This window comes from Oncorhynchus mykiss, chromosome 18, assembly GCF_057628025.1.
Source record: "Oncorhynchus mykiss isolate SJ-2025 chromosome 18, ASM5762802v1, whole genome shotgun sequence".
Lineage (NCBI taxonomy): Eukaryota > Metazoa > Chordata > Actinopteri > Salmoniformes > Salmonidae > Oncorhynchus > Oncorhynchus mykiss.
In genome coordinates this window covers 55192048-55211823 of record NC_143039.1, presented here as the reverse complement: position 1 = coordinate 55211823, position 19776 = coordinate 55192048, and the positions used below count along the sequence as shown (strand labels likewise).

The window sequence follows — 19776 nt, the reverse complement described above, 5'->3', positions numbered from 1 at the left end:
GCTGAGAGAGCGAGACAGAGCGAGAGAGAGAGAGAGACAGAGCGAGCGAGAGAGAGAGAGCTAGAAGGATCGACAGCATTACCAACCTGTTGTCCGTATTGCATGCCAGCCATGCCGGTGGGGGTGCGTCCCTGCATGCCCATAGGATACCTTTGAGGCCCCGGGGGTCCATAGCCCTGGCCTGAGTAGGAGGCACCCTGTTGGGCCCCTGGAGGAGGAGGGCCCTGCCCCTGGCCTTGCTGCTGGGAGTAGGGGTTGGCTCCACCGTACCCCGAGCCCCGCATCTTCCCTACATGGTCCATAGGGCTGGGGGGCTGGAGAGAGAGGGGGAGGGCTTGTAAGAAACCAAACTTAGGACATTCATACATTTATTTCCATCTTTAAATTTGCAATCACTGAACTCCTAAATAAAATCATTTGAACCAACGCAACTTATTAAAATGTGACCCTTTGAGGAATGGTACACAAGCTGAGCAGGAAAAAGAACACGAGACGTCACTACGGAGGCCCATAACTAAGTTATGCCGTCGGTGGGGAGAATGAAACCTATAGCTAAAGAATGCCAACAAAACAGTCAGGGCGGATTGGTTTCCCACAACAAAAAAAAAGGAACAACTTGGCCATGAATGAATGAGCCCAGTATCCTCCCTCCACCCCTTCGCCAGGAGCATTTGACTGCCCAGGAGATCAGAACGCCAGTGGGAAGACAAAGTTACATCCTGACGTTGGGGAGTGTTCAGGTTACTCTGAAAATAATCTGGAGGAAAGAGAGGTATTTGTCTGTCTGTGGTGGCTGGACGCGAGCACATCCCTCGGGGGAGGGGAGAGAGAGACATGGGAGAGGACAGGCCTGACCTCGCCTGCACCTGGGGTGGAATGGCTGGGGGGGGGGGGGATCCCAAATACAGTAACCGCAGTCCCAAATACAGCAACCGCAGTCCCAAATACAGCAACCGCAGTCCCAAATACAGCAACCGCAGTCCCAAATACAGCAACCGCAGTCCCAAATACAGCAACCGCAGTCCCAAATACAGCAACCGCAGTCCCAAATACAGCAACCGCAGTCCCAAATACAGCAACCGCAGTCCCAAATAGAGTAACCGCAGTCCCAAATACAGTAGTCTCCGAGTCTGACTGAATTGGAGAAATACCACCACCAGTGTTTCCCCTACTACTGAGAGCTGAGGAGGGCTAGTTGGCATCACTCCACTTTCATCTTTAACTCTGCATTTTTGGAAAAGTACAAATAAGTAATTAGTTAGCATTTCACTGTTAGTCTACAGCTGTTGTCTACAAAGCATGTGATAAATAACATTTGATTTGACTACAATAGCTGTTGTTTTCTTATACATCTGAGCCAGTGTTCACCTTTGCATGTAAATGCCAGCGGCAGCGACCACCAATCAGAGACGATGCTCGTACAGAGAGAAGATGCTTTGAAGTACCAGGCAGCAGCACCTTGAGCCTCTCTGACCCCAAGACAGGACAGCAACACAGACACAAAGCAACAGACACAACACCTTCTCACTGCTTCCCATGGTTACTCATCCATGTCATGTTTTTCCCTCCCAAACCTCAGTGCCTGATTATACGAAGACAACCACAGTCTATTTATAGCCCAGACCAGAGAGCAGGGAGAGGAGGGAGAGGAGGGAGAGGGCAGTGTGCCTGAAATGTAACAGGTCCCAGCTGTATGGTGTTTTGAACCCGTGCCAGAGACCGGCTCCTCTTCTCCTCCTGTTTTAATAACGCTGTTTGGCACTGCATGAATGACACTCGCGATACAGGGGAGGGGGGAGGAAACTGGTCCCGTGGGGGCAGCAAGAGGGAGGAAACTGGTCCCGTGGGGGCAGCAAAGGGGAGGAAACTGGTCCCGTGGGGGCAGCAAGGGGGAGGAAACTGGTCCCGTGGGGGCAGCAAGGGGGAGGAGGGGTGAGGAAACTGGTCCCGTGGGGGCAGCAAGGGGGAGGAGGGGTGAGGAAACTGGTCCCGTGGGGGCAGCAAGGGGGAGGAGGGGTGAGGAAACTGGTCCCGTGGGGGCAGCAAGGGGGAGGAGTGGTGAGGAAACTGGTCCTGTGGGGGCAGCAAGGGGTGGGGGGGTTGTCAGCATAAAGAGATACTACATTCTATCCACTCCACATTTTACCTCCAGCCACCCACAGGGCAGGCCTCCCTCTCCAGGCTACCCCAGGTTCAAGGACAGTGTGTTACTATACTCCCTCGGGTCATAACAGGACCCCGCCACAGGGAGGTGGTCTCCTATGACCTCTCCTGCACTTTTAACCCTGTCCGTCTCGGAGTCTGAATGGACTAGCATCCAACCACACAACTTTTAACCCTGTCCATCTCGGAGTCTGAATGGACTAGCATCCAGCCACACAACTTTTAACCCTGTCCGTCTCGGAGTCTGAATGGACTAGCATCCAGCCACACAACTTTTAACCCTGTCCGTCTCGGAGTCTGAATGGACTAGCATCCAGCCACACAACTTTTAACCCTGTCCGTCTCGGAGTCTGAATGGACTAGCATCCAACCACACAACTTTTAACCCTGTCCGTCTCGGAGTCTGAATGGACTAGCATCCAGCCACACAACTTTCTAGCGACCCTCTGGCTAGAAAAGCTAAATACTGTTTGTTTGCAACCACTTTGAAGTTGGACGTATTAAAATGGTTTTATTTGGTTAAAAACAAAATCACCGCCATAATAGCTAGACTATACTGCAGAAAAAGATTGGTTTTCCAAGATAACAATAGCAGTGTTAAGCTTCAGGACAGTCAGGTCATCACTCCAAGAGAGAGTTTGGATGTGTCTGCCTGCCATAAAACTAGGATGATCTGTCCTGTCTAGTCACCTTCCCTCCCTCCAGCCACGTGTACCTGCCTGACCCGTGTTGACATCGCCAGGGCAACCACATATATCCACTGTGTTCACACAGTAAGTAACCTCCTCTAACCTGAGCAGGGCAGCGTCCCAAATGGGCACCTTATTCCCTATATAGTGCACTACGTTTAACTGGAGCCCAATTCCTTATTACATATCCTATAGGACTCTGGTAAAAATGTTTGCACTTTATAGGGAACTGGGTGACATTTAAGGCCACTAGCAGCTATTTACCAGCCTCCATTTTTTTATGATCAATGACAAACGCAGAGACATAAGAAACGCAAACGTAAAACCAGAAGAATGGAGGCAGGCGGTCAGTTTTACCAGCCTCACAGGGGTGTCAGTCAATCACAATCAGGTGACAGACCATGCTCTATACTATTCTTCCATTGATCAGTATACTACCAAACCTTTCCTTATATTGTTGAAGTTGTTCAAATGTCTGACACACACACACACACACACACGTCTCTGAGGCCCTCTGGGATCCCCTTGAGGTGTGAGAGAAGAGAGGAAGCGAGAAGAGAGGGAGCGAGAAGAGAGGGAGCGAGAGAGAGAGAGGGAGAGAGGGAGCGAGAGAGAGAGAGAGAGAGAGAGAGAGAGAGAGGGAGCGAGAGAGAGGGAGCGAGCGAGAGAGCGAGCGGGAGCGAAAGAGAGGAAGCAAGAGAGAGGGAGCGAGAGAGAGAGAGGGAGCGAGAGAGAGAGAGAGAGAGAGCGCGAGAGAGAGAGAGGGATCGAGAGAGAGAGAGAGAGAGAGAGAGAGGGAGCGAGAGAGAGAGGGAGAGGGAGCGAGAGAGAGGGAGAGGGAGTGAGAGAGAGAGCGAGAGGGGGAGCGAGAGACAGGGAGGGAGGGAGGGAGCGAGAGGGAGTGAGGGAGCGAGAGAGAGGGAGGGAGCGAGAGGGAGGGAGGGAGCGAGAGAGAGTGGGGGGGGGGGAGAGAGAGTGAGGGAGCGAGAGAGAGGGAGGGAGCGAGAGAGAGGGAGGGAGGTACCGGTACAGAGTCAATACGCTGGAGAACAGGTCAGTAAATAACAATAGAGGGGCTATATACAGGGGGTACCGGTACAGAGTCAATACGCTGGAGAACAGGTCAGTAAATAACAATAGCGGGGCTATATACAAGGGGTACCGGTACAGAGTCAATACGCTGGAGAACAGGTCAGTAAATAACAATAGCGGGGCAATATACAGGGGGTACCGGAACAGAGTCAATACGCTGGAGAACAGATCAGTAAATAACAATAGAGGGGCTATATACAAGGGGTACCGGTACCCCGCCCAGCCAGACAGCGCGACGCTCCCCCGTCCAGCCAGACAGCGCGACGCTCCCCCGTCCAGCCAGACAGCGCGACTCTCCCCCGCCCAGCCAGACAGAGCGACGCTCCCCCGCCCAGCCAGACAGAGCGACGCTCACCCGCCCAGCCAGACAGCGCGACGCTCCCCCGGAATAGAGGAGGAGTAGGATAGGGGTACGGCTAAAAGCTATGAGAATTGGTCGTCTAAAACGTCTGGAACAGAGAGTAAAAGGAGGTTTCTGGGGGCGATAAAATACCTTCAAGGTATAATGTACAGACAAAGGTATGGTAGGATGTGAATACAGTGGAGGTAAACCTAGGCATTGAGTGATTATGAAATATATTGTCTCTAGAAACATAATTGAAACCAGGTGATGTCATCACATGTGTGGGTGGTGGAACTGAGGGGTTGGATAAGGTATAATGAGCAGGGCTAGCGGCTCTACAGTGAAATAAGCCAATAAACACTAACCAGAACAGCAATAGACAAGGCATATTGACATTAAGGAGAGGCATGCTTAGTCGAGTGATCATAAGGGTCCAGTGAGTAGTGAGGTTGGTTGGAGTCACGGCGATTCAGACAGCTAGCCGGGCCATCGGTAGCAAGCTGGCAGAGGATGGAGGTCTGTTTTTAGCCACCTCGTGCGTTTCCGTCCGTATAGTGACCCAAGAAAATTGTCCGATAGACCTATTCGGATAGCAGCCGATAAGACAGCTAACGATTAGCGGGCCCCAGATGGGCATTCAGGTAACGTTGCGACGGAGGGGCCAGTTGGTAACTCCCTCGGGCAGATAACGTCGGTAGTCCAGTCTTTTGATCTGAAAGATGTGGTCGGATTGTCCACATGGCTGGTGTGACAGTTACAGAGGCTCCAGAGGCCAACTCAACATGCGCCGCCCAAATGTTGTAACAACGCAGAGGGCTCTGTACAAGTCCGCATTGACATGATTGGTTGACGGTAAAACACAAACTCACTTCCTTGAACAACTCTGCAAATCCCGAGAAGAATGCCCTGACTTCTGCTGAGGTCACATCACCATAAAAAAAAGATTCTAGATCTCTGGTGCCCTCGAGGCATTTGTCTTATTTCACCAAACGTAAGCTTTAAGCATCAGACAAGCTCAATGCATATCGTTTATTTTATTGAAAGACACAGAGGATGTCTATATATGGAAAAATACACTTAAAATGTCTGCCAATCGATTAGTTGAAAGAACAGACAATCACATGATTTTTTTGGTAGGGGACAACTTTAGCGTCCTTTAATGAAATCAACTGCACTGATCAATAATATAAACACAACATGTAAAGTGTTGGTCCCATGTTTCATGAGCTGAAATAAAAAGATCCCAGAAATGTTCCAAATGCACAAACATATTAACTCTTTCAAATGTTGTCAACAAATGTATTTACATCCCTGTTAGTGAGCATTTTATCCTTTGTCCAGATATGCCACACCTGTCAGGTGGATTATCAAGAAAAGGATTAAACAGCATGATTGTTACACAGATGCACATTGTGCTGGGGACAATATAAGGCCACTCTAAAATGTGCAGTTTTGCCACACAACACAATGCCAGTCTCAAGTTGAGGGAGCAAGCAATTGGTATGCTGACCCTATTCCCTCAACCCTTGATCTCCTTACGTGATTTGTTAGCGTCACATGCACGTGACCAATATGTCCTGACCTATAGCATATCATAATCACATTAATAAACTCATAACACCCGTAACGTGTCATCTGCATCCATTATGCTGTCATGTGACAAACCTGAAACGGGGGACAAGTTGTGGAAAATACTAGAGATGAAGAACAGGAAGGTCAGGAGCAAATGCTGCAGCATATTATGTGTAACTAAGAGGTGCTGTTAGACTACAATGTCTTTTTTTTACAGTTTGGATATTGTAAGCAAGACTAAATAGATGATAATAAAACTGTTGTTCTGATTAAAGAAGCAGTAAAAATTGCCTTCTTTAGACTAGTTGAGTATCTGGAGCTTCAGCATTTGTGGGTTCGATTACAGGCTCAAAATGGCTAGAAACAAGAATTTTTTTGCACAAATGTGTTTACATCCCTGTTACTGAGCTTTTCTCCTTTGCCAAGATAATCCATCCACCTGAGAGGTGTAGCATATCAAAAAGCTGATTAAACAGCATGATCATTACACAGGTGCACCTTGTGCTGGGGACAATAAATGGCCACTCTAAATTGTCACACAACACAATGCCACAGATGTCTCAAATTTTGAGGGAGCACGCAATTGGCAAGCTGACTGCAGGAGTGTCCACCAGAGCTGTTACGCAAATCCGACAGCTCTCTTGCACACAAAGGAAAAATGTTTTTTTTTGCTACTGCTCAACTAAAGAAATCTCAGTCGACCAACAGCCTGTCGACCAAACAATCGACCAGTTGACTACATGAGGTCAGCCCCACACCAAACACACCAAGGTCGGTATTTCAACACCTCAACATTTCTGTTTTTCTTCATGATGAATCTTACATTGTAAATAAACCTACCATTCCCATTATCTGCTTACATTCCCCAAAAAATAAATATAGTGTATTCCACATGAGTTTGCAGAAGCATGACTTTTCCCCATTGTAGCCGACATTCTGAGTTCAGTTCTAAGCTGACTGGTGAGCATGACAGTAAAAAGATAGCAGCTGAACAAAGGTTTATGAGCCAACCACAAGATAAGAAGCCAGACACCCTCCCTCTGTCTCTCTCTCTACCACACACTGTTCTCTCTCTTTCTGTCCACTCATCTAATCAATCACTGGAGGGAACTCCTCTGTCCGCCCTCCCTCTGCCCTTTTTTTCCCCTCTTTCCCCCAAATAAATAAATAAATGAAATTAGCACATGGCTAATCTGCATAGAGGAAAGCCAGAGCACTCCTGGCAGAGAAGGTTGAGCAGTTGGGCCTGGGAGGGCCAGTTGGGCCTGGGAGGGCCAGGGGAGGGCCAGTTGGGCCTGGGAGGGCCAGGGGAGGGCCTGGGAGGGCCAGTTGAGCCTGGGAGGGCGGTGGAAGGGACTGATGATACTGGTGTGCCCTTTCTCGCCCAGTGTCTGTGTGTCACGGTGGACTCAAACAGATGGGCTGGGGGAAGACAATAAACAAGTCCTGCTAATTTAAATCAGCCACATGGCCTAGAACCTACAAATACTATTGTTCTGTTGTAAAGCCCTCCACACATGCACATTGGGGCTCGAGCACTCAGGGCCTCCATTAAAACGGGGTGTCACTGTCACTTAGGCCCTATGACATGCGGGTCAGTTTTGCGTACGTCAAACATGGATGTTAAGCAATTTAGTACAGCTACTTCAAACCAACTCTAAGAAACAACTTGTAAACCTCCTGAACAGGCCTAATCCAGTGAGTGTTCCCACATGCTCAGGAAACAGGACTACTCAACTTGTAAACCTCCTGAACAGGCCTAATCCAGTGAGTGTTCCCACATGCTCAGGAAACAGGACTACTCAACTTGTAAACCTCCTGAACAGGCCTAATCCAGTGAGTGTTCCCACATGCTCAGGAAACAGGACTACTCAACTTGTAAACCTCCTGAACAGGCCTAATCCAGTGTGTGTTCCCACATGCTCAGGAAACAGGACAACTGCTTTCTGACCAGGATGTACGAAGAGGAGCAAGAACACCCATAACAACACTTTCTATACCAGTACGTCAGTCTTCCTTCCCTGTTCCCCTGACGATCACAGGCCCATAGCTAAAGAACACCCATAACAACACTTTCTACACCAGTACGTCAGTCTTCCTCCCTGTTCCCCTGATGATCACAGGCCCATAGCTAAAGAACACCCATAACAACACTTTCTATACCAGTACGTCAGTCTTCCTCCCTGTTCCCCTGACTATCACAGGCCCATAGCTAAAGAACACCCATAACAACACTTTCTATACCAGTACGTCAGTCTTCCTCCCTGTTCCCCTGACGATCACAGGCCCATAGCTAAAGAACACCCATAACAACACTTTCTATACCAGTACGTCAGTCTTCCTCCCTGTTCCCCTGACTATCACAGGCCCATAGCTAAAGAACACCCATAACAACACTTTCTATACCAGTACGTCAGTCTTCCTCCCTGTTCCCCTGACGATCACAGGCCCATAGCTAAAGAACACCCATAACAACACTTTCTATACCAGTACGTCAGTCTTCCTCCCTGTTCCCCTGATGATCACAGGCCCATAGCTAAAGAACACCCATAACAACACTTTCTATACCAGTACGTCAGTCTTCCTCCCTGTTCCCCTGATGATCACAGGCCCATAGCTAAAGAACACCCATAACAACACTTTCTATACCAGTACGTCAGTCTTCCTCCCTGTTCCCCTGACGATCACAGGCCCATAGCTAAAGAACACCCATAACAACACTTTCTATACCAGTACGTCAGTCTTCCTCCCTGTTCCCCTGACGATCACAGGCCCATAGCTAAAGCTGGTGAAACTGATAAAACTAACACAACAGCTAAAACAAAAATGTCTATTAACGGTCAATTACCCGTTGGTTTTTAAAATAAATATTACATCTGGTGGGCCAAATAGTCACCTGTCAGAGCGGGTTTGCAACCATCCATACCTGTTAAAGAGCTAATGTAAACAAAACAAATGTACTGCTGAAGTGGGACGTTTACATACACTTAGGTTGGAGTCATTTAAACTTGTTTTTCAACCACTCCACAAATGTCTTGTTAACAAACTATAGTTTTGGCAAGTCGGTTAGAACATCTACTTTGTACGTGACACAAGTAATTTTTCCAACAATTGTTTCCAGACAGATTATTTCACTTTTAATTCACTGTATCACAATTCCAGTGGGTCAGAAGATTACATACATTAAGTTGACTGTGCCGTTAAACAGCTTGGAAAATTCCAGAAAATTATGTCATGGCTTTAGAAGCTTCTGACAAGCTAATTGACATCATTTGAGGTGTACCTGTGGATGGATTTCAAGGCCTACCTTAAAAATCAGTGCCTCTTTGCTTGATATCATGGGAAAATCAAAAGAAATCAGCCAAGACTTCAGATAATAAATTGTAGACCTCCACAAGTCTGGTTCGTCCTTGGGAGCAATTTCCAAACGCTTGAAGGTACTACGTTCATCTGTACAAACAATAGTACTCAAGTATAAACACCATGGGACCACGTAGCAGTCATACCGCTCAGGAAGGAGACCCGTTCTGTCTCCTAGAGATGAACGTACTTTGGTGCGAAAAGTGCAAATCAATCCCAGAACAACTGCAAAGGACCTTGTGAAGATGCTAGAGGAAACCGGTACAAAAGTTTCTATATCCACAGAAAAACGAGTCCTGTATCGACATAACCTGAAAGGTCGCTCAGCAAGGAAGAAGCCACTGCTCCAAAACCGCCATTAAAAAAAGCCAGACTACGGTTTGCAACTGCACATGGGGACGAAGATCGTACTTTTTGGAGAAATGTCCTCTGGTCTGATGAAACAAAAATAGAACTGTTTGGCCATAACGACCATCGTTATGTTTGGAGGAAAAGGGGGAGGCTTGCAAGCTGAAGAACACCATCCCAACCATGAAGCACAATGGTGGCAGCATCATGTTGTCGGGGTGCTTTGCTGCAGGAGGGACTGGTGCACTTCACAAAATAGATGGCATCATGAGGAGGAAAATGATGTGGATATATTGAAGCAACATCTGAAGACATCAGTCAGAAAGTTAAAGCTTGGTTGCAAATGGGTCTTCCAAATGGACAATGACATACTTGGGGCATACTTGGGGTCAAGCTTGTGTGAGCAAGGAGGCCTGCAAACCTGACTCTGTTACACCAGCTCTGTCAGGAGGAATGGGCCAAAATTCACCCAACTTATTGTGGGAAACTTGTGGAAGGCTACCCAAAACGTTTGACCCAAGTTAAACAATTTATAGGCAATGCTACCAAATACTATTTGAGTGTACGTAAACTTCTGGCCCACTGGGAATGTGATGAAAGAAATAAAAGCTGAAATAAATCACTCTACCATTATTCTGACATTTCGCATTCTTAAAATAAAGTGGTGATCCTAACTGACCTAAAACAGGGAATTTTTACCCGGATTAAATGTCAGGAATTGTGAAAAACTGAGTTTAAATCTATTTGGCTAAGGTGTATGTTAATTTACGACTTCAACTGTATACAAGTTAAACCCATGCCCGCCACTCTTACAACAGCATTGGTTAGGACTCTAAGCTGACCGCTAGAAGACTGGAATAAAACAAGACAAATACCTCCTCTCCTGCTCCATCGTCTGGGGAGGGAGTGAGGACTGATGTACCACACTACTACTACAGCACACCCAGATGTTCCTCCAGCTGTTCGCAAAAAGCCTAGATTTACAGGACAAAAGGATTAAACACAGAAGCCCCCACACACCATGGATTAAAAAGGCTTTGGTTGCACCGGTTGGAAGCTAACGGGATGAAACAAGGTTAACAGGCCTTTAGCTTTGAGCCTAAAACATACAATAAAGATGAGGCTGTTGTGAGAATCCTTCTCTTCCCTGTGAGCTGATCTTGTCCAGTGGGGGCGGGTCAATTTAACCTTCGGGCTGGTAGCTTTCACTTGGCACAGCCCGTTGTGCCACGGGACAAGTCGCCTGAATGTTGAACTCTACTATAAGACTAGATAGGCTACCCTTTTTTCAAATGGAGGACTTTCCCAATATTGTCTGTAAAGTACTGTCTGGCCTAGGTTGGGAGAAGAACACAAAGCTGTAGCCTTCATACACCAAACACAATATTACAGGTATATTGTATCTCCTCAGCAACCAAAATGTATTCTCCCATTTGACAGAACAACTCTTTTTTTCTGGCTTTGTATTCTTCTATAGGCAGTATAATATCAGGTCAGAGACAGGAGACTGACCTGTCACCCTCACACCACACCCATCTTCTAGCCAGGTCCCTCATATCCTGAAGAGAGGCCCGGGCTGCTGGTGGTTGGACTCCATGGGGTACAACCCTACAATAACTCCAGATCTTTGATTGGCCAACCATCAATATCCTTCCTTGCTCAAATTTCATTAGCCACGCTGTTTTCACCAACCCAGAACGTAAGACATTTGCAGCATAATTATTCTGGTTTAAAAAAGGTACTGTCATGGATAAATAGGCTTTGTGGCCCATGAGGCTAGCTTCTATTTTAGCCATTAGAGTGGGTCTGTTTTATGCATCAGCCAAACAGATAAGACAATCCCATGACGTCACAGCAACAGGTCACATGATGTCCTCAGTGGCCTGGATGACCCCCGTACGATAATAAGTTTGTCACTCAGTCACTACGCTACCATTTACATGCCAGAAATACCCAGCTGAACCAAGCCAGTGGGGCCAAGCCAGGCAGGCAGGAACAGAGGGTGCTTAAGGATACAGTGGGGGAAAAAAGTATTTAGTCAGCCACCAATTGTGCAAGTTCTCCCACTTAAAAAGATGAGAGAGGCCTGTAATTTTCATCATAGGTAGACTTCAACTATGACGGACAAAATGAGAAAAAAAATCCAGAAAAATCACATTGTATGATTTTTTATTAATTTATTTGCAAATTATGGTGGAAAATAAGTATTTGGTCAATAACAAAAGTTTCTCAATACTTTGTTATATACCCTTTGTTGGCAATGACAGAGGTCAAACGTTTTCTGTAAGACTTCACAAGGTTTTCAAACACTGTTGCTGGTATTTTGGCCCATTCCTCCATGCAGATCTCCTCTAGAGCAGTGATGTTTTGGGGCTGTTGCTGGGCAACACGGACTTTCAACTCCCTCCAAATATTTTCTATGGGGTTGAGATCTGGAGACTGACTAGGCCACTCCAGGACCTTGAAATGCTTCTTACGAAGCCACTTCGTTGCCCGAGCGGTGTGTTTGGGATCATTGTCATGCTGAAAGACCCAGCCACGTTTCATCTTCAATGCCCTTGCTGATGGAAGGAGGTTTTCACTCAAAATCTCACGATACATGGCCCCATTCATTCTTTCCTTTACACGGATGAGTCGTCCTGGTCCCTTTGCAGAAAAACAGCCCCAAAGCATGATGTTTCCACCCCCATGCCTCACAGTAGGTATGGTGTTCTTTGGATGCAACTCAGCATTCTTTGTTCTCCAAACACGACGAGTTGAGTTTTTACCAAAAAGTTATATTTTGGTTTCATCTGACCATATGACATTCTCCCAATCTTCTTCTGGATCATCCAAATGCTCTCTAGCAAACTTCAGACGGGCCTGGACATGTACTGGCTTAAGCAGGGGGACACGTCTGGCACTGCAGGATTTGAGTCCCTGGCGGCGTAGTGTGTTACTGACGGTAGGCTTTGTTACTTTGGTCCCAGCTCTCTGCAGGTCATTCACTAGGTCCCCCCGTGTGGTTCTGGGATTTTTGCTCACCGTTCTTGTGTTCATTTTGACCCCACGGGGTGAGATCTTGCGTGGAGCCCCAGATCAAGGGAGATTATCAGTGGTCTTGTATGTCTTCCATTTCCTAATAATTGCTCCCACAGTTGATTTCTTCAAACCAAGCTGCTTACCTATTGCAGATGCAGTCTTCCCAGCCTGGTGCAGGTCTACAATTTTGTTTGTGGTGTCCTTTGACAGCTCTTTGGTCTTGGCCATAGTGGAGTTTGGAGTGTGACTGTTTGAGGTTGTGGACAGGTGTCTTTTATTCTGATAACAAGTTCAAACAGGTGCCATTAATACAGGTAACAAGTGGAGGACAGAGGAGCCTCTTAAAGAAGAAGTTACAGGTCTGTGAGAGCCAGAAATCTTGCTTGTTTGTAGGTGACCAAATACTTATTTTCCACCATAATTTGCAAATAAATTCATTAAAAATCATACAATGTGATTTTCTCGATTTTTTTTCTCATTTTGTCTGTCATAGTTGAAATGTACCTATGATGAAAATTACAGGCCTCTCTCATCTTTTTAAGTTGGAGAACTTGCACAATTCGTGGCTGACTAAATACTTTTTTTGCCCCACTGTATGTCTGGGTCACACACCTAACCCACACAGTCAGACAACACCTGACTGACGCAATTCCCCCTAGTCTCAACTGACTCAAGTAGCGGTAGTTGGTCGCCGTTATAGGTAAGCACGCCTCAGAGGGGGAGTAGAACCGTTGGACTGGTGAATTTGCACATCCAGCACTGCAATGGAACGAAGCAACAACAGCCACACACACACACATTTTGCTAAGCAACGGTTAGGCCTGCGACATGCAAATTGTGGGGTCGTGGAGAGGTTGATGCATGGCGGGAGATATCAACGCTGCAGCCTGCCACCCTTACACCTGGTCTACATGGTGGTGGAGCCAGAGGCCCAAGGAGAAACAATACTAAACAGGTTTCAGAGCAGTAGAAACAAATGAGAGTCAGTAACTGTACCATTTCACTTTAACTTGTGAAATATAGATTTGGGTTTGCTCAAACCTCATCAACGATGGTATTCCCCAAAATGCATTGCAAGGAGACTCTGTAACGTCCGCTTTCCCATCCCTCATGAAGCCAATGGCATTTTAGCACAGAGAGCTAGCCTGAGCAGAGCTGTGTATGAAAAGCTGTGAGGTACAGTAACAAAATGTACCTACCCCCCAGAATCAACAGCTGAACCGCCATTCTCCACTCTGCAGTCACACATTTAAAGGTTAACCTGCGTCTCGATAAAACACACATCATAAAGTCTGCAGCCACGCTAGCATATAACTATGCTAATCTAGTGCTTTTTAAAGATAAACCACCTAAATGTCAAAATAAATGAATTACCCTTACACCCCAACCTTGGAGTCAAGCAACAGCCCAAGTTTGACATTTTGCCCAAACATGGAGAGACGAGAAGAATGACAGATTTGAATGGGTTAGCACTTATTTTTTTTTTTTTAAATGTGTGTAGTCCTAAATAAATGCTAGCCTTTGTTTTTAAGCTGCACATGGACCTCCAGTCCATCTTGTAGGCTTCACTTAGTGGTAGACCACTAGCATGGCCCCAATCCCATACCCCTGCTCTCAGGGCAGTGGCTGGTTCAAGTACAAGAAGGAAAGAATGATTTGAGGATTGGGGGGGGGGGGGGGGGGGACCACGTGTGGAATGAGAGAATACTGTAGGGTAAGAGGGGGACAAAAGACGAGAGAGAGAGGAACTGTAGTCCGTATGCACCACCTCCTAGACTGTTCTCTCAGGGTGGAAAACCACTTGTCTGGTCTGTCTGACTGAAGAGGAGAGACGGATAACTGGTGGCACGTGGAGCACTGAGCCGGTCACAGAGAGAAGATCCTCCAGAGGCATCCGCCACGCGGGAACACACAGCCAAGCGCGCGCACACACACAGCTGTCACAGGCAGCCAAAGATCATTCACAAAAACATTCCCCCTCCCCTGGGGATCACCCACACTCTTTCTCCCCTCTCACACACAGGATCAGCCCGTCACACAGGACACACACACAAACGAGGCAGCACTCTGTCCTGGCCGTTTGGCGTGTGGATAATCATTACTCAGCACAGCAGACAGACAGACAGACAGGATATAATCCTTGAGTGCACAGCCACAACATAGTAGAGCACACCTCACAGTCCCCACCACCTCACTGGCTATAGCAGTGCTTCTCAACCCTGGTCCTCTCAAGTACCTCCAAACAGTACATCTTGGTTGCTGAGAGACTGACAACATTTCACCTTAAAAATCAGTAATCATGTTCCTATCAATATTTACCTAGAAGATTCCAGAAACTGGTAAAGCCATCACCTGTCAGTATGGGCAGACTAGCTTTAGTCCGGTCAAACTGAGACGTCACCTAGACTTTGGTCCAGCACATCAAGGTCCCCTCGGTCAAACTCCAGTACCACAGACAGACACACGAACGCAACCTTGGTCGAGCTGAATGTGTGGCCAACTACCATATGTCCATGTTGGTAGCTTCAAATTATCCAGGGTTTGTGTTGTCACAAAAATAAAATGGCCACAAATTGTATTGGACACCAACCAGATGTGATTTTAGCCTGGTGTGTGTTGTTCTCTCACAGAAAAGGCCTGGGTCTGTCTGTCTGCGGTCAATTAGACAGGCATTAGGCTAGATAGCTCTCACCTTCATATTTGCTCAAAGAAAATGAGCCCCTCCAACCGACCTTCATCAAGCAAATGGGTTTCTTCAGCAATCAATTTGCCCTTTTAAAAGCAAAATTTGTCTCAAAGTGCCCTGCTGTAAATCGGGACTAGACCCCAAAAGAGCAAGCAAAACTATTTTCCATTCACTCTAAGCCCCAGAGTCTCAGCACCAGACCCCTAACAACCTGGGCATCGTTTAGGGAAATAGACAGCGATGACCTCTGTCCATAGATCTGTACAAATACATCAACTCCAAACACAGAAACTGAAACACATTGTCAATAACAGTGATATTGTAGCCTAGGCAGGCACAGCTTCCTAATGAGAAGGCTGAGGAGAGGCAATGGCATTTATATTCCGATGTAGCAACTGTGCGAGCACGAGTATGTGAACAGCACAATTCAAGAATAACACACCTCGATCACACAATGGATTTTAACAACATAACAGGATTTAACACAAGGCTCTCAGAGGAGAATGGCACTGGAAACTGCGTAATACTCTGTTTCTTCAACTCTCCAGCAGCTCCACATGCAGAGCTGTGGCTGAATGCATCACAAATTGCAGTCCCGGGTTTTAAATTGTCCACTACACAGCTTGGCCTACAGGAGAATGAACAGGAGTCCACAAACACCTGGGAGAAGGAATGAAACAGAGGAAAGAACAGTCCACAAACACCTGGGAGAAGGAATGAAAGTGTCTTTGAGACAGGTGTTCCCAGTGTATCTTGGGGAGAAGAATAAAACCCGAGGAAAGAACAGTCCACAGACTGCTGAAAAATGTAGCAGTCATCGTCAACTAATTCAGTGGTTCCCAACCAGGGGTACCTGGACCCCTGTGGGTACTTAGCCTATCCACAGAGGGTACTCGAGAAGGTTCACGAGACCATGGGCCTACTGCTAAAATGCACGAGGGGGAAGTTCTGGGGTTCAACGGGCAGAGCAAAATTCAATTGGTGATACAGTAACCGAACACGGTTGGAAACCACTGAGCTAACCAATAACTTGTTTAAAATGCTTATTTTTTAAAACCCATTAAACCCTAACCTTGAATATCATGTGAACAACACGTGCAAATGACATAATTGCCAAGAAACGGAAATCAAAAAAATCCATCTAAACTTCAAAAAGAAGTTAGAAATGTCAAATAGGCCTGGCTATTCAATGTTCAGGAGGTTAACTCTCACCTAGCCTACATGTGGTTGATAACATTCTAAAACAGGAAGTCTGTTGACATGGTTACACAGTGTAGCATCACGTGAAATAATCATAGTAACTTGGCTAACACCTTGGCTGCTTGTAAACACTACAACTTCTCCAGCCACTCAGATCCTCTCACACAACACCAGTCAGATTCTCCAACAGAACTCCAGTCTCTCCTCTTAGTGCTGATCCTAGATCAGCTATGAGCACTATTCTAGCATTGGGGAAACAGTCACACCTACTCCCTCTGCTGTTCCAGAGTCAGCACTAGAGCTCTGCCACATCTCCAATCTGTCTGTGGAGCTGTACATGCATGTCGAAGTATAAACACAGTATTTTTGCATGTAGTCTACGGCTGAGATTTTACCTAGATTTACGCTAAACAAATACAACTAATGTATTATTTCAGTGCCAGGCAATACAGTTATCATGCAAATTACTAGAGGGACTTACACAACATCATGTGTTCAATGAAACCATCCAGAAAGTATATTTTGCAGTGTTGTTTTATTTCACATGCATGGACACAAAAAATAAAATGTAGGCTACTGCATGCTGACCACAATACAAATCAATAGTTTGTTTGCATTTCATTCAAGCTAAATGTCATGCAACATACTCCGTTAAAACAGGCTAAAGCAGGTGAATAACATTAGTAATGTCATGTTGACATTGCCAGAGCTGATGTGGCTGATTCCTGCAGCGTTATAATGCAATTATAAATGACCAGGAGCAGGGGATGGGGAGCCAATCAGATGTCAGCCAGCATGTCGACCTAAGACCAACTGTCTCCTGGCTTTGACAGCAGGATTTTACCTCCATAATTCAAATCTCAAACCAAACGGATTTCACTCAAATCACGGCTGTGTTTACTGGCGGTACAACTCGGGGATACAGGGGCAAAATATAACGTGTATAAATACATTTTTGGCGGGGATTCTTTAGCGACATAGCTAGCTGGGGAAATAACTGCCAAGTACAAGTTCTGGTAAGCAAAGAAAGAAAACACCTTTGGCCCAATTTCTCCTCACACTCGTGTCCCCTTTGCCCAGAACCTGGCTAAATCTTTACTATCTCGGAGAGTTTGGTATTTTAGCACAGACATGGCTTGTTTCTCTGTTTAAATGCTCTTATAGGAGATGGTGAAGGGAGTAAACAGAGAGGCAGCCATTTTAGAGAGCTAGATACGGTTCGCTACATTGGCAACGGCTGGTCCACCACAACACAGAGCTGTGTGTAACTTGCTCAAAGTGCACCAGTACTGAGGGAAAGTTTACCTGGTTTCTGTTCAGAGGTTGTCCCGTGTTCCCTGGGCTCATAGGAGGCGGCTGGTGGCTCCTTTGTTGCCAACCAGGATGACCCCCACCATACTGACTGCTGGCCATATCTGCTGCTCCCTTGCCAGCCCCTTCCTGGTTACTATAGTCTCCTTGTGGGTAATTCTGGTAGCTCCTCGTAGAGCTGGGAGACGTTAGGAGCTGATTTAATGTCGGGGTAGACGTGGGCTGTGTGTTTCCCATGTTATACCTCTGATTATTGTACGAGGCAGCCATGGCTGTAGTTCCGCCTGCTGGCTGTTGCTTGCCTGGCTGCCCCCCAGCCGCCGGGGGCTGGTTATTACGCGGGGAATTCATGGCGTATCCTTGGCCCTGATAAGAAGTCCGGTTCGGGAAGGGGCTGTAGTTGTTAAAATGGTTGGGGAAGCCGTGGTCTTGTGAGTTGGGCGGGTATGGGTCCATCATGTTGCCTGACTGCACTGCCGGCCCCGCTGCAGCTGCCATGCCAGGGCTTTGTTGTCCGCCATGTTGATGAAAAGAGCCCCGGCTGTAGTGCTGGTTGTACCCGTAAGGAGGTGGAGGGAATGAGCCCTGGTGGTGATGGCCCATCCCGGGGTGGTTATTCCCCTCCGGCCCCCCCGTATCATTTTGGTTGTTATTATTATTCACCCTGGACGAGTTCCCGTTCTTCATGTCAGGCTCCCCTCCTCCCCCTACATTTCCAGCATCGGCCCCGTCCTGCAGATCCTTCTGGCCCGGAGATCCGTTGTCAGATCCAGGTTCCTTATTTTCATGTTGTTTCTCTCCCGGTACCGACTCCTCCAGTGGGTCCCGATCCGGCTTTTTAAGTTCGGATGGAGGGCTAGTGTTGAGAATGGCGACGCTAGCGACCTGCGCGGCCATGATATCCCTATCTGCCTCTCTCACAGCGAGTCACTCACAATCGAGCTCTCTGAATAGCATTGAACATAAATACAATTATTTATAACAATGTACCCGTGTCCCGGATCATTCCCCCTACCTCCGGACCGAATCCGGCATCCACTCCCGTCTCCGATTCGACTGGAAAGTTACTGGAAGTATATAAATAAGAATCCAGGGAATTAATTTACCCGACAGAAAATGTGGGTAGGCTTTCTGTTACAGAACGAGAGTATCAGCAAGATACCGACCAAACCAGCACGAGGCTCCGAGAGACACAGCCATTTTACTGAAGCGTTCAGACGAACGCAAAACACGGAGCGGAGTTCACCAGTTGGTAGGAGACGACTGGGATAAGACAAGCAGGGGTGGATAAAGGATGTATTTGGTTTACATTCATTTGAAGGGGTTATAGAACTAGAGACTCTAGCAGAAGATGATAAATAATGTGACTTGGAAATGTAACATAATTCATAACATTCAACACTGCTTCTTCATTCTGCGATTATGAAAATAAGAACTTTATTACAAATCTGCATAGTTATAATGCATTTTGTTTTTCACTTTATACAGAGTAGACACACACATAAAGATATTACTGGGATCCGTTGTATAATTCTACAGACAGTAGAAGTATATGTTTATAACAGCGTCTTATCATACAGTAACAGAGTATTACGCTTGTGAGTGACTCCTTCCATGTGCCAGGAGAGAATGAGAGAACTAGCAGAAGCAGAGGGCTTGATCTGTAGAGAGGAAAGCATGAAATTACAGTGTGTGTGTGTGTATGTGTGTGTGTGTGTGTGTGTTGAGAGAGAGAGAGAGAGAGAGGGGGGGATAGAAAAGGAAGAAGGATGGGGGATGGACTGAACCAGTCACAGAGCAGGAAGTGAAGATTAAAAAAAGAGAAATGCAGAGTGAGAGAGAGAGAGAGAGAGAGAGAGAGAGAAACTGTAGGCCACTGTAAAATCCTACATAGAATGGTATATCTAAAGCAAAATTAACCATTCAAATCTGTGTCTAGTTTCGTAGAATAGCCTATAGGATAAATCAAGAGGAGATTTTGAGAAAGCATA

The 19776-nt window shown here is 46.6% G+C and overlaps 1 protein-coding gene across 3 annotated transcripts in view; it reads right to left on the bottom strand.

Moving 5' to 3' along the window:
- The window catches only part of LOC110496395 (AT-rich interactive domain-containing protein 1A), a 117598-nt gene extending 98320 nt beyond the window's left edge, over positions 1–19278 (bottom strand). For 2 of the 3 annotated variants that reach the window (XM_021572270.3, XM_021572271.3), the window contains exons 1-2: positions 17780–19278; positions 87–314 (exon numbers count right to left, since the gene is read on the bottom strand). In XM_021572270.3, coding sequence (XP_021427945.2) covers positions 87–314; positions 17780–18682 — 1131 coding nt within the window. In that variant the 5' untranslated portion in view covers positions 18683–19278. The remainder of the gene's footprint in view (positions 1–86; positions 315–17779) is intronic. The other variant, XM_090208809.1, reaches the window with a different exon arrangement.
- Between the last annotated feature and the right edge of the window lie 498 nt (positions 19279–19776).